Source organism: Salvelinus alpinus, chromosome 5 (genome assembly GCF_045679555.1).
Source record: "Salvelinus alpinus chromosome 5, SLU_Salpinus.1, whole genome shotgun sequence".
NCBI lineage: Eukaryota > Metazoa > Chordata > Actinopteri > Salmoniformes > Salmonidae > Salvelinus > Salvelinus alpinus.
Genome location: NC_092090.1, coordinates 15428279 through 15443873, shown reverse-complemented (window position 1 = coordinate 15443873; position 15595 = coordinate 15428279). Strand labels below are relative to the sequence as shown.

Genomic DNA, 15595 nt, shown 5'->3' with positions numbered 1-15595 from the left:
TGGCAACTGTCTCTTTGCTTCTTTGAAGCTTATTAGAGAGAAGAGGAACATTGATTTCTGGGAAGGCATTGAGATTGTGGTGTTAAATGAAATGGAGGTGTTAGATTTTTCTAACAATGATATCCTAATTTAATACTCAGATAGCTATTAGTCCAGGCATTTCTTCAACAACTGAGTAAACAGTGGACTAAAATACTTACAGGGATGAGTATAAAGGATAAAAGAACTGAAGATATGAAACTTTGGTAAGATTAATCAAAATGTCTGAATTGCTTTTATCATTGTATTATGTTACCAGTCAAGTAGAATGACAAAGTGACAGTTCAGCTTCAATCAGAATTGGACTATACTCAGAATCAAAGGCGACAAATGTACTGACTGTCAGTGTACCTAATTAGTTTCTTTGAACCTGTTGAACATCCAAATCCATAATCTATCTCGGAATTCAATTTCTTCTCTTTTATTGTGTATAATAGTCTTCAGCATTCTAAGACTGAGCTTTTTAAACATCAAAGACAACTCATTTGATGTGACGGTTTGGGATATCTGAGGTAGGAAGGAAACAGTGAGCAAAATCCATCAATTACTATTAGTCTGGTTCAGTGCACTAACAAACAAAAACCAAACAGAACTGGGCAAATGACCAAACACTAACTGACTTTCCTCACTGAAACTGAAAGGCATATAATTAAGTGGTTCTGAAAACAGTAGTGAAATTGTAAGTAGTGCAACCATTTAGTCCAGCAGATGAACATATGTATGGTTCATGGTGTTGTAGACCTGTGGCTGCCTGCCTGGCTGGCTGGCTGGCTGGGCTGGCCTGGCTGGCTGGGCTGGCTGGTTGTCATTCAGAGCCTGGGGACTGGGGCTGAATGCATTCCACACCACCACTGCAGAATCACATGTTGTCTGACCTCTCTCTGCCATGGCAAACTGCCTAGCACGGAAACAGAGCGGAGGGAGGAGGTATGTGTGTGTGTTTGTGTGAGCGTGTGGCTACAAATTGGGGTGAGTGTTCAAAGCCTCTCTCTCATGCGCCCACGCACGTGGAGACACACATACAAAAGATAATGAAGCCTGTTCCTAGTGAAATGTAATTCTTAACGACCACATCCACCTTCACAGCCGCGACAGGAAAAACAATATTTTCCGGGGGCTGATAAAGGAGAAGACAGGGAAAGACAGTGGGGCGGCTGAAGATTCACACAACGTTACAAAAACAGAGGGGGAAAAAAATAGGATAGCGTGACTTCCTTTAACCTGTCTCCCATATATCCACTGTGTGTGTGTGTGTGTGTGTGTGTGTGTGTGTGTGTGTGTGTGTGTGTGTGTGTGTGTGTGTGTGGCAGGATGGCTTTTCAGCATATAAATATTGCATTACCGCACAAGGAAACACTAAGACACAGACACTCTGGAGGTCAGCCCTGGGAACACTACAGGACACAGACACTCTGGAGGTCAGCCCTGGAAACACTAAGACCCAGACACTCTGGAGGTCAGCCCTGGAAACACTAAGACACAGACACTCTGGAGGTCAGCCCTGGAAACACTAAGACACAGACACTCTGGAGGTCAGCCCTGGAAACACTAAGACCCAGACACTCCGGAGGTCAGCCCTGGAAACACTATAGGACACAGACACTCTGGAGGTCAGCCCTGGAAACACTATAGGACACAGACACTCTGGAGGTCAGCCCTGGAAACACTATAGGACACAGACACTCTGGAGGTCAGCCCTGGAAACACTAAGACCCAGACACTCCGGAGGTCAGCCCTGGAAACACTATAGGACACAGACACTCTGGAGGTCAGCCCTGGAAACACTATAGGACACAGACACTCTGGAGGTAAGCCCTGGAAACACTAAGACACAGACACTCTGGAGGTCAGCCGACACTAAGACACAGACACTCTGGAGGTCAGCCCTGGAAACACTATAAGACACAGACACTCTGGAGGTCAGCCCTGGAAACACTATAGGACACAGACACTCTGGAGGTAAGCCCTGGAAACACTAAGACACAGACACTCTGGAGGTCAGCCCTGGAAACACTATAGGACACAGACACTCTGGAGGTCAGCCCTGGAAACACTATAGGACACAGACACTCTGGAGGTAAGCCCTGGAAACACTAAGACACAGACACTCTGGAGGTCAGCCCTGGAAACACTATAGGACACAGACACTCTGGAGGTCAGCCCTGGAAACACTATAGGACACAGACACTCTGGAGGTCAGCCCTGGAAACACTAAGACACAGACACTCTGGAGGTCAGCCCTGGAAACACTAAGACACAGACACTCTGGAGGTCAGCCCTGGAAACACTAAGACACAGACACTCTGGAGGTCAGCCCTGGAAACACTATAAGACACAGACACTCTGGAGGTCAGCCCTGGAAACACTATAGGACACAGACACTCTGGAGGTAAGCCCTGGAAACACTAAGACACAGACACTCTGGAGGTCAGCCCTGGAAACACTATAGGACACAGACACTCTGGAGGTCAGCCCTGGAAACACTAAGACCCAGACACTCTGGAGGTCAGCCCTGGAAACACTAAGACCCAGACACTCCGGAGGTCAGCCCTGGAAACACTAAGACACAGACACTCTGGAGGTCAGCCCTGGAAACACTATAGGACACAGACACTCTGGAGGTCAGCCCTGGAAACACTATAGGACACAGATACTCTGGAGGTCAGCCCTGGAAACACTATAAGACACAGACACTCTGGAGGTCAGCCCTGGAAACACTATAGGACACAGACACTCTGGAGGTCAGCCCTGGAAACACTATAGGACACAGATACTCTGGAGGTCAGCCCTGGAAACACTATAAGACACAGACACTCTGGAGGTCAGCCCTGGAAACACTATAGGACACAGACACTCTGGAGGTCAGCCCTGGAAACACTAAGACCCAGACACTCTGGGAGGTCAGCCCTGGAAACACTATAGGACACAGACACTCTGGAGGTCAGCCCTGGAAACACTATAGGACACAGACACTCTGGAGGTCAGCCCTGGAAACACTATAAGACACAGACACTCTGGAGGTCAGCCCTGGAAACACTATAGGACACAGACACTCTGGAGGTCAGCCCTGGAAACACTAAGACCCAGACACTCTGGGAGGTCAGCCCTGGAAACACTATAGGACACAGACACTCTGGAGGTCAGCCCTGGAAACACTATAGGACACAGACACTCTGGAGGTCAGCCCTGGAAACACTATAAGACACAGACACTCTGGAGGTCAGCCCTGGAAACACTATAGGACACAGACACTCTGGAGGTCAGCCCTGGAAACACTATAGGACACAGACAGGAAAATCCCAAATGGAGACCAATTGTTGTTCTAACTGCTTATAATAAGTCATAACAACAACTATAACATAATGAACAGCCCTGATGAAAGCTACATGACTTGTGGTTATACCTACTAACCTAATGACACGCTAGGTAGCTATTCACATTGTAACATATGAATGTCTGAATACTTAGATCTTCTTATGATACATTAGCTACATAAAGACAAACACACACTCTCTTTCTTCCTCACACACTCATTACACATCACACACACACACTGTGGAACCTCTGCTGAAACACAAATTGCAAGTCCACATGACCCGGCCCGTGCTCAGTCAATAGAGATCAATAGAGCACTCAGCTCCACTAAAAGGAGAAATAGGAGCGAGCTTTGTCTCCGCATATATCTCCTTTAACCATGCCAGATTAGACTACCTGTCCTGTGGTCGCTAACACACCACTAAGGCAGGCTAAGCTAGGGAACGGTGTGAAAAATCTGCCTCTTATTATGAGCTTGGATCCATCCAATCTATTTGTCGGGGTAGATTGTGGGTGTGCGGTTTGGGGCTTGGGGTGTCCTAGGCTATGAATTAGCAGTGAATCTGAAAACGCACACATGACATAGATCATTTACGCATAGTGTATGTAGATGTGGGACATTATGTTAAACTGCTTTGTCTAAATAACGTGATGTGATTATATTATATTGGGTGAATATATTTTTGAAGTGGAATGAAATAGTGTAGCCAACACATCATACAGTCATCTCCCCATCTCTAGTTCTTTCTATATACTGGGGATACATACAGTATTATAAACTGGGAGGTTCGAGCCCTGAATGGCTGACAGCCGTGGTATATCAGACCATATACCACAGGTATGACAAAACATTTATTTTTACTGATCTAATTACATTGGTAACCAGTTTACAATAGCAATAAGACACCTCGGGGGTGTGGTATATGGCCAATATACCACGCCTAAGGGCTGTATCCAGGCACTCCGCGTTACGCGTAAGAACAGCCCTAAGCCGTGGTATATTGGCCATATACCACACCCCCTCTGGCCTTATTGTTTAAGTATACAACATCTAGCTACGACCTACATGTGTTATGCAGTTGAGGCCAGTTGGACGTACTTCCAAATACTCTAAAACGACTTCAGGCGGCTTATGGTAGAGAAATTAACATTCAATTCTCTGGCAACAGCTCTGGTGGACATTCCTGCAGTCAGCATGCCAATTACATGCTCCCTCACATCTGTGGCATTGTGTGACAAAACTACACATTTCAGAGTAGTTGTCCCCAGCACAAGTTGCACCTGTGTAATGATCATGCTGTTTAATCAGCTTTTTGATATGCCACACCTGTCTGGTGGATGGATTATCTTGGCAAAGGAGAAATGCTCACTGACAGGGATATAAACAAATTTGTGCACCAATTGAGAGAAATAAGCTTTTTGTGCATATCAAAGTCAAGTCTCTCCCTCGCTCTCAAATTAAGTTGAATCAACAAATCACAGCACATACTTTACTTCCTGGTTTGCTCCTAAAGGGTACACTCACAATGGCCGCCAGTCCAGCCATTATGCCGTCTTTGACTTGAATGGGGATGACCGTTCTATTCATTCTATTTCTATGGCAGCACATGCAGTCAGGAGCGGAGATGAGAAAGTGGGCTTGTTTATTTATTTGTTTTTACTGTGGCCAATTACCGTCATCCAAAATCCCATGACCATCACAGCCCTACATGAATAACTGGCAATTATATGTTAGAAACCTACTCCTTCCTTCAATCACTCAAAAACACTCGCCTGTTCTCTTTCTCTCAATCAAATTCCCTTTTATCCTCTCTGTCTCCCTCTCTGTCGTTAATAATAAACTGAAACTTCATTCCTTACCTTGTCATTACCTCACTCACAACCCTGTCCATACGGACTTATAACGCCTTTATACATATTTAATGCAAATACATATCCCATACATATTTCCCTCTTCTCACTTCCCCACCTCCCCCTGTCCATCCACTCCTCCTCTCTCTATTCTCCCTCCCTCCATCCACCCACCCCTCCTCCACTCTCTATTCTCCCTCCCTCCATCCATCCATCCACCCCTCCACTCTCTATTCTATAATATGTTTGGAACATCAAATTGCAATACATATATAAATCGTGAGAATCTCAATACATATTGAATCTGCACCTGAGTATGGTGATAATATCGTATTGCGAGGTCCCTGGCAACTACCAGCCCTACAACACAGTAAATCCCCTGCCTGCCCCACACACCGCGGCTCTAGGGAGCGGGCTAGCTACAGCGCTAGCGACGTTATGCTAACTCCCATTTTCTAACATGGGAAAACAGGCGGTTACGGCTAAATGGCTAGTGTGAAGGTAATGGAGAGCGATCCACACACTCCTACGTATTTATTTACACTACTCGAAGGATGTTACAGTATTTAGGCTATACGCCAGTCCTGTGTAGTTTCTAGCTGGTCTCTACTTTAACCTCCCTCTCCTGAAAGGCTACATTGAAATGGGCTTTTATTTATGGCTGCCTTGTGTACCTCTCTGCAAGCACACACACACACACAGATGAAAGGACGGTCACACAGCCCCCGACATGATTTTATGGCACTGAAAAGGTTGGGAAGGTGAGAGAAAGACTGAACAAAGGGAAAGATTCCTATTCAAATAGACCTAGTACTCAGGGTCACACAGTAAGCCTATAGTGGTCTCAAGGTTTAGTGAATTTCCCAGATGTAGGTTATCCTATTTCCATGTACGACGCCTATTAGGTCACTCCAGCTAAACCGAACTATTTAATACAGGAAAAATAAATGAAAAATGTATAATTTGATTGTAAAAGTTTTTTAAAAATAAGAGTGATTTGTTGCCATTGTCTAGTCACCTCCCACACACACAGACTTCAGAATCACCCGTACAGCAAAGTAATCAGAGCCAATTACATTTCACCAGCACAGTTTATAGATCTCATTAAAAAAATAAGTGTGCCAATATCTCATTAGAGCTAATGTGTGTGTGTATGAGTGTGTGTAGGGTGGCGTGTGTGTGTGTGTGTGTAGGGGAGGGGTGGCAGAGATGCAGTCACAGATGTTTTCACTGTCCCGATCGCATCCGGGGGAATAAAACAAACAGCCAGGTCAATTAGAGACAGGGTGCTTCTTCACCAAACTAGATAATAAATACAGGATTTTTTGGGACTTTCACAAAATATAATCCATAGTCCTATGGAGGAAGGATTGTTGATATCTTAAAGGATAATCGAGAAAAATATAGAAATGAATATTGAAAATACATCATTTTTGATTTGCCACATTTTTCTATATATGGTTGAAGATAATATACTCTAAAGTTATGAGCATAGTAGTCAATATAACCAATCACAGCCCTCCTTTTAATTGTATCATTACACATCCTGCAAATACCCAGCAGAGGGCGACCATTTTGAATCCATTTTCACATTCACTCTGTTAATACTAAAAGTAGCAGAAATCCCACTCTGGAACTTTGGCATGCCCGTAGTAGAATATATGATGTTCAACAATATATACTGAACAAAAACATAAAATGCAACTTTCAAAGATTTTACTGAGTTACTTTATATAAGGAAATCAATCAATTGTAATAAATTAATTATGCCCTAATCTATGGATTTCACATGACTGGGAATACAGTGCCTTGCAAAAGTATTCATCCCCCTTGGCGTTTTTCCTATTTTGTTGCATTACAACCTGGAATTAAAATAGATTTTTTGGGAGGTTTGTAATTATTTGATTTACACAACATGCCTACCACTTTGAAGATGAAAATGTCAATGATGTAAACACATTTGTGCAAAAAAATTGAGAAATAAGTTTTTGTGTATGGATTTTTTTATATTTTTATTTAGGCTCAAGAAACATGGGACTAACACTTTATATGTTGCGATATATATATATATACAGCTGAAGTGGGAAGTTTACACGCACTTAGGTTGGAGTCATTAAAACTTGTTTTTCAACCACTCCACAAATGTCTTGTTAACAAACTATAGTTTAGGCAAGTCGGGTTGGAACATCTAGTTTGTGCATGACACAAACAATTGTTTACAGACAGATTATTTCACTTATAATTCAATGAATCACAATTCCAGTGGGTCAGAAGCTTACATACACTAAGTTGACTGTGTCTTTAAACAGCTTGGAAAATTCCAGAAAACGATGGCATGACTTTAGAAGCTTCTGATAGGCTAATTGACATCATTTGAGTCAATTGGAGGTGTACCTATGAATGTATTTCAAGGCCTACCTTCAAACTCAGTGCCTCTTTGCTTGACATCAGGGGAAAATCAAAAGAAAAATCAGCCAAGACCTCAGAATGTTTTTTTGTTGTTGTTTTTTTACCTCCACAAGTCTGGTTCATCCTCGGGATCAATTTCCAAACGCCTGAAGGTACCACGTTCATCTGTACAAACAATAGCACGCAAGTATAAACACCATGGGACCACGTAGCCGTCATACCGCTCAGGAAGGAGATGCGTTCTTTGGTGCGAAAAGTGCAAATCAATCCCAGAACAACAGCAAAGGACCTTGTGAAGATGCTGGAGGAAACAGGTACAAAAGTATCTATATCCACAGTAAAACGAGTACTATATCGGCATAACCTGAAAGGCCGCTCAACAAGGAAGAAGCCACTGCTCCAAAACCACCATAAAAAAAGCCAGACTACGGTTTGCAACTGCACATGGGGACAAAGATCGTACTTTTTGGAGAAATGTCCTCTGGTCTGATGAAACAAAAATAGAACTGTTTGGCTATAATGACCATTGTTATGTTTGGAGAAAAAAGGGGGATGCTTGCAAGCCGAAGAACACCATCCCAACCGTGGAGCATAGGGATGGCAGCATCATGTTGTGGGGGTGCTTTGCTGCAGGAGGGACTGGTGCACTTCACAAAATAGATGGCATCATGAGGAAGAAAATGTTTGTTGATATATTGAAGCAACATCAAGACATCAGTCAGGAAGTTAAAGCTTGGTCGCAAATGGGTCTTCCAAATGGACAAAGACCCCAAGCATATTTCCAAAGTTGTGGCAAAATGGCTTAAGGACAACAATGTCAAGGTATTGGAGTGGCCATCTCAAAGCCCTGACCTCAATCCCATAGTCTTGCTAATTGCCTATAATTTCCACCTGTTGTCTATTCCATTTGCACTACAGCATGTGTAATTTATTGTCAATCAGTGTTGCTTCCTAAGTGGACAGTTTGATTTCACAGAAGTGTGATTGACTTGGAGTTACATTGTGTTGTTTAAGTGTTCCCTTTATTTTTTTGAGCAGTGTATATATACACACACATACAAACAAATTACATAATTTACAAATATATATATTTTCAATATTCATGTTTATTATCAGGGTCTTTTTCTGTTCAAGGAATCACCCAGACACGCACGGAACACAAAACAACATGCTTCCTTTTTTTTTAAGACAGTGATTTCGCTGGTCAACATAATGGCTGACATAATAGAAAAGAACCAGCTCAAAACCTCTGTGGTAAACCTCCTTAGGAACAGGGAGCCGATGGAACCCCCTCCCCCCCACCAAACCATTGTAAATAAACCTAACCAAAACAACAAAGAACCCCATTCCTCATGGTTAAAACAAAACAGACATAGCTTTCAATCAATCCATGTTATAAAGACTACAATGTTCAAAGAGCTGCTGGCAGCCTCAGTCATAGTGGTTTGGGGTGGAGTGGTACTGCCTTACTGGGCCATCCAGGCATTGAGGCATCTCCACATTTAAACAGCATGAAAGGCAAAAGATTAAAGACCACCGAGAGCACCAGCGCACCCGATTGATTCATTATACATCAAAGGGTGATGCGAGTCAATCTGCCTCCCTGAAATACAGCGTTTCTCTCCATCTCATCTAACTGCTCTAGACGTAATTGGAACGTGGGTTAACTTAATACCATGTGGGTTTGGTTGATCACGTTTGTGTTTTAGACGATAGAGAAGGGGAGTAATGTGGGTTGAATTGTGTTGTGGTTCAGCAGTGCTTTATGGTGATTGTGCTGTAGCCTCCAGTCAGTGTAAAATGGCTGGCTGTGGGTTGATGCTGAAGTGGTGCAGTACGCCCTCTGCAGGTTAGAAGTTGTATAGCAGTAGGGCGGAAAAGAGGAAAGCCAATGATATCATTGTAGTAGAATCAATTACAGCCTAGCCTAAATCACCAACCGGTTCTTCTCTGGGAAATAAAACTAAAATTACAACAATTATTTTTACAAGTACTCTGAAAAGCTACTAAATTACAGTAACAAGAGTAGTTGTAATTAGTTACTTTCTACCTCTGCCAATCTGTTTCTCTATGGGATGCCCAGCCGCTGAATACGTGTTCTACTTCAACTTCAGCTGGATTATTAGCGGACTATTTGAATCAGGTGTGTTAGTGCTGGGATGAAATAAATACGTGTGTAAAGACTGGAAAAGGCAAACAAAGCTATAAAAAAAGCTAGGCTTTGTACCAGATACATGTACATTTTAAATCATCTAGCTGATGCTCTTATACAGAGCAACATACAGGAGCAATTAGGGTTAAGTGCCTTGCTCAAGGGCACAACAACAGATTTTTCACATAGTCGGCTTGGGGAGTCAAATCACCGACCCTTCGGTTACTGGCCCAATGTTTTAACTGCTAGGCTACGTACCTATTAGCACCAATCTAAAGTAACTAACTGAAGTAACTAACTGAATTAGATTATATTAACTATCCTTGTTCAATCAAATTTTATGTCACATGCACCGAATACAAGAGGTAGACCTTACAGTGAAATGCTTACTTACAAGCCCAACTTCTTATGGCTGCAATCCCGTTAACGGGATGATATGACAACAGCCAGTGAAAGTGCAGGGCGCCAAATTCAAACAACAGAAATGTCATAATTAAAATTCCTCAAACATACATGTATCTTATACCATTTTAAAGGTAATCTTGTTGTTAATCCCACCAAAGTGTCCAATTTCAAATAGGCTTTTCAGCAAAAGCACCACAAATGATTATGTTAGGTCACCGCAAAATCACAGAAAAACAGGTAATTTTTCCAGCCAAAGACAGGAGACACAAAAAGCAGAAATAGAGATAAAATTAATCACTAACCTTTGACGATCTTCATCACATGACACTCATAGGACTTCATGTTACACAATACATATATGTTTTGTTCGATTAAGTTCATATTTATATCCAAAAACCTCAGTTTACATTGGCGCCATGTTCAGAAATGCCTCCAAAATATCCAGAGAAATTGCAGAGAGCCACGTCAAATAACATAAATACTCATCATAAACTTTGATGAAAGATACATGTTTTACATAGAATTAAAGATACACTTCTTCTTAATGCAACCGCTGTGTCAGATTTCAAAAAGCTTTACAGCAAAACATAATATTCAATAATCTGAAAACAGCGTTCAGCCACAAAAGTAAGCCATACAGTTACCCGCCAAATTGTGCAGTCAACAAAACTCATAAAAAGCATTATAAATCTTCACTTACCTTTGCTGATCTTTGTCAGAATGCACTCCCAGGACTCCCACTCGGTAATGTCCATCATTTATGTCCAAGTAGCTACTTTTGTTAGCGCGTTTAGTACACATATCCAAACGCTCGTGCAGGTCCAGGCGAACGTCGGACGAAAACTTCAAAAAGTTATATTACAGGTCGAATAAACTTGTCAAACTAAGTATAGAATCAATCTTTAGGATGTTGTTATCATAAATATTCAATAATGTTCCAACCCGGAGAATTCCTTTGTGTCTATAGAAGTAATGGAACGCAAGTCGATATCATGTGGAATGCGCATGACCAGGACCTGGCACTCTGCCAGACCACTGACTCAAACAGCTCCCATCCGGCCCCACATCACAGTAGAAGTTTCATTCAACGTTCTACAGACTGTTGACATCTAGTGGAAGCCATAGGAAGTGCAAACAGATCCATATCCTACAGTGTTTTCAATAGGCGATGAGTTGAAAATCGACCAACCTCAGATTTCTCACTTCCTGGTTGGATTTCTTCTCAGGTTTTTGCCTGCCATATGAGTTCTGTTATACTCACAGACATAATTCAAACAGTTTTAGAAACTTCAGAGTGTTTTCTATCCAATACTAATAATATGCATATATTAGCAACTATGACTGAGGAGCAGGCCGTTTACTCTGGGCACCTCTCATCCAAGCTACTCAATACTGCCCCTGCAGCCATAAGAAGTTAACCAACAATGCAGTTAAGAAAATAAAGTAAGAGATAAGAAAAACAAATTATTAAAGAGCAGCCGTAAATAACAATAGCGGGGCTGTATACAGGGGGTACCGGTACAGAGTCAATGTGTCAATATGCGGGGGCACAGGTGTTGAGGTAATTGAGGTAATTATGTACATGCAGGTAGGGTTATTAAAGTGGCTATGCATAGATAATAACAGAGTAGCAGCAGCGTGGGGGGGGGGGGGTAGTCTGGGTAGCCATTTGATAAGCTGTTTAGGAGTCTTATGGCTTGGGTGTAGAGGCTGTTTAGAAGCCTCTTGGACCTAGACTTTGCACTCCGGTACCGCTTGCCGTGCGGTAGCAGAGAGGACAGTCTATGACTAGGGTGGCTGGAGTCTGACAATTTTTAGGTCCTTCCTCTGACACCGCTTGGTATGGAGTACCTGGATGGCAGGAAGCTTGACCCCGGTGATGTACTGGGCCGTATGCACTACCCTCTGTAGTGCCTTGCGGTCAGAGGCCGAGCAGTTGCCATAACAGGCAGTGATGCAACCCGTCAGGATGCTCTGAATGGTGCAACTGTAAAACCTTTTGAGGATCTGAGGACCCATGCCATGTCTTTTCAGTCTCCTGAGGGGGAAATAGGTTTTGTCGTGCCCTCTTCACGACTGTCTTGGTGTGTTTGGACCATTCTAGTTTGTTGGTGATGTGGATGCCAAGGAACTTGAAGCTCTCAACCTGCTCTACTACAGCCCGTGGATGAGAATGGGGGCGTGCTCGGTCTTCCTTTTCCCGTAGTCCACAATCATCTTCTTTGTCTTGATCATGTTGAGGGAGAGGTTGTTGTCCTTGCACCACATGGTCAGGTCTCTGACCTCCTCCCTATAGGCTGTCTCATCGTTGTCGGTGACACTGTTGTGTCATCAGAAAACGTAATAATGGTGTTGGAGTCGTGCCTGGCCATGCAGTCATGAGTGAACAGGGAGTACAGGAGGGTCTGAGCACGCACCCCTGAGGGGACCCCGTGTTGAGGATCAGAGTGGCGGATATGTTGTTACCTACCCTTACCACCTGGAGGCGGCCAGTCAGGAAGTCTAGGATCCAGTTGCAGAGGGAGGTGTTTAGTCCCAGGTTCCTTAGCTTAGTGATGAGCTATGATGGTACTATGGTGTTGAATGTTTAGTTGTAGTCATTGAACAGCATTCTCACATAGGTGTTCCTTTTGTCCAGGTGGGAAAGGACAGTGTGGAGTGCAATAGAGATTGTGTCATCGGTGGATCTGTTGGTGCGGTATGCAAATTGGAGTGGATCTAGGGTTTCTGGGAGAATGGTGTTGATGTGAGCCATGACCAGCCTATCAAAGCATTTCATAGCTACAGACGTGAGTGCTACGGGTCGGTAGTCATTCAGGCAGGTTACCTTGGTGTTCTGGGGCACAGGAACTGTTACCTGACACCTAATACCTTGTAATTATGTTGACTTTCAAAATCCATTTCTTTATTGCTTTAAACAATAATGACAGGATTTTTATGGAACAAAGCATTTCATCCCAGTTTAATCTAAGAGGATGACTACCGCTTGGAACAAGAGCCACTCGGCAGTCAAAAACAATAATCCGGGAACAGACAGTTTAAAATGCCATACATTTTTCCAGACTCTCGGTTTATATCCCTTGGAGTGTTTTCTTGGCTGAGAGGGAGGGGGAAAGACTTGAGACGTGTCACGCCAGCCAGACTGAAACTATATCCTGTCTGTTAGAAGTCTCTGTGGTTCCTACACGAACCAGGAGAACATCACATAGCCTTCACAGAGAGCTAAGTGCTCGGAGTGTCCGAGCATGTTCGTACGCGTACCAGTGTACAGAAGCGTGTGTGTAGGAAGGTACGTGGTCACACTAACCTGCTCCTTGTATTGCTCCTGAGACAGACAGTCGGTTATGTTGACACAGCCCAGCAGGCAGCCGGTCGGGTAGTCTTTAGGAAACTTAAGATCTGGGGAGAGGAGGGTGGTCGGTGAGAGTCAACAAACAGTATGTTTACATACATCCTAATAAATATTTTCATTGATTGATGTGTGTGTGTGTAACAGTGTGTGTGTAACAGTGTGTGTGTGTGTGTGTGTGTAACAGTGTGTGTGTGTGTGTGTGTGTGTGTGTGTGTGTGTGTGTGTGTGTGTGTGTAACAGTGTGTGTGTGTGTACCTCTCTTGTAGATTTGAAGGAACATGTTCTCCACCTGAGTGACCTCCTCAGGGGTGGGCCTCTTGGCTGCAGCTGCTATCCACAGGAGCCCGCGGTGGGATGTGTACCAGCTCCTCCCCTCCACCCTGGACACACATCATATTCCTTTTAGCAGACGCTTTAATCCAGACTGATTTACAGTCATGCATTTTAACATACAGGTGTTCCCGGGAATCAAACCCACTGTCCTGGCATTGCAATCACCATGTTCTACTAACTGAGCTACAGGGGGGGACCGTGCTCTACTAACTGAGCTACAGGGGGGGACCGTGCTCTACTAACTGAGCTACAGGGGGGGACCGTGCTCTACTAACTGAGCTACAGGGGGGGACCGTGCTCTACTAACTGAGCTACAGGGGGGGACCGTGCTCTACTAACTGAGCTACAGGGGAGGACCGTGCTCTACTAACTGAGCTACAGAGGACCGTGCTATACTAACTGAGCTACAGAGGACCAGGTTCTACTAACTGAGCTACAGAGGAGAACCGTGTTCTACTAACTGAGCTACAGAGGACCAGGTTCTACTAACTGAGCTACAAAGGACCAGGTTCTACTAATTGAGCTACAGAGGACCATGTTCTACTAACTGAGCTACAGAGGACCATGTTCTACTAACTGAGCTACAGAGGACCGTGTTCTACTAACTGAGCTACAGAGGACCATGTTCTACTAACTGAGCTACAGAGGACCGTGCTCTACTAACTGAGCTACAGAGGACCGTGCTCTACTAACTGAGCTACAGAGGACCGTGTTCTACTAACTGAGCTACAAAGGACCAGGTTCTACTAACTGAGCTACAAAGGACCAGGTTCTACTAATTGAGCTACAGAGTACTACATACATCAGTTTGTACCCCTTCTTTGTAATGGCTAGTCAAAAAGGCTGCCTTTTGACCAATAACAAGGCCAATAGTGATGCTTTTTACCAATAACATAGTCCATTGTTTGTTGTGTTTTGTTCCTACTCAATGTCTGGTTAGACTGTAAACTCTCCTTCCAGACTCACATCAAACATCTCCAATCCAAAGTTAAATCTAGAATTGTCTTCCTATTTCGCAACAAAGCATCCTTCACTCATGCTGCCAAACATAACCTTGTAAAACTGACCATCCTACCGATCCTCGACTTCAGCGATGTCATTTACAAAATAGCCTCCAATACCCTACTCAATAAATTGGATGGAGTCTATCACAGTGCCATCCGTTTTGTCACCAAAGCCCCATATACTACCCACCACTGCGACCTGTACGCTCTCGTTGGCTGGCCCTCGCTTCATACTCGTCGCCAAACCCACTGGCTCCAGGTCATCTACAAGATCCTGCTAGGTAAAGTCCCCCTTATCTCAGCTCGCTGGTCACCATAGCAGCACCCACCTGTAGCACGCGCTCCAGCAGGTATATCTCTCTGGTCACCCCCAAAACCAATTTTTCCTTTGGCCGCCTCTCCTTCCAGTTCTCTGCTGCCAATGACTGGAACGAACTACAAAAATCTCTGAAACACTTATCTCCCTCACTAGCTTAAAGCACCAGCTGTCAGAGCAGCTCACAGATTACTGCACCTGTACATAGCCCATCTAACATAGCCCACCAAACAACTACCTCTCCACCTACTGTATTTATTTATTTTGCTCCTTTGCACCCCATTATTTCTCTCTACTTTGCACATTCTTCCACTGCAAATCTACCATTCCAGTGTTTTACTTGCTATATTGTATTTACTTCGCCACCATGGCCTTTTTTTGCCTTTACCTCCCTTATCTCACCTCATTTGCTCACATTG

General features: G+C 43.7%; 1 protein-coding gene across 1 annotated transcript in view; it reads right to left on the bottom strand.

Moving 5' to 3' along the window:
• The window catches only part of trip4 (thyroid hormone receptor interactor 4), a 68579-nt gene that overhangs the window by 46645 nt on the left and 6339 nt on the right, over positions 1–15595 (bottom strand). Inside the window, exons 9-10 of the mRNA XM_071400752.1 lie at positions 13779–13903; positions 13479–13570 (exon numbers count right to left, since the gene is read on the bottom strand). Coding sequence (XP_071256853.1) covers positions 13479–13570; positions 13779–13903 — 217 coding nt within the window. The remainder of the gene's footprint in view (positions 1–13478; positions 13571–13778; positions 13904–15595) is intronic.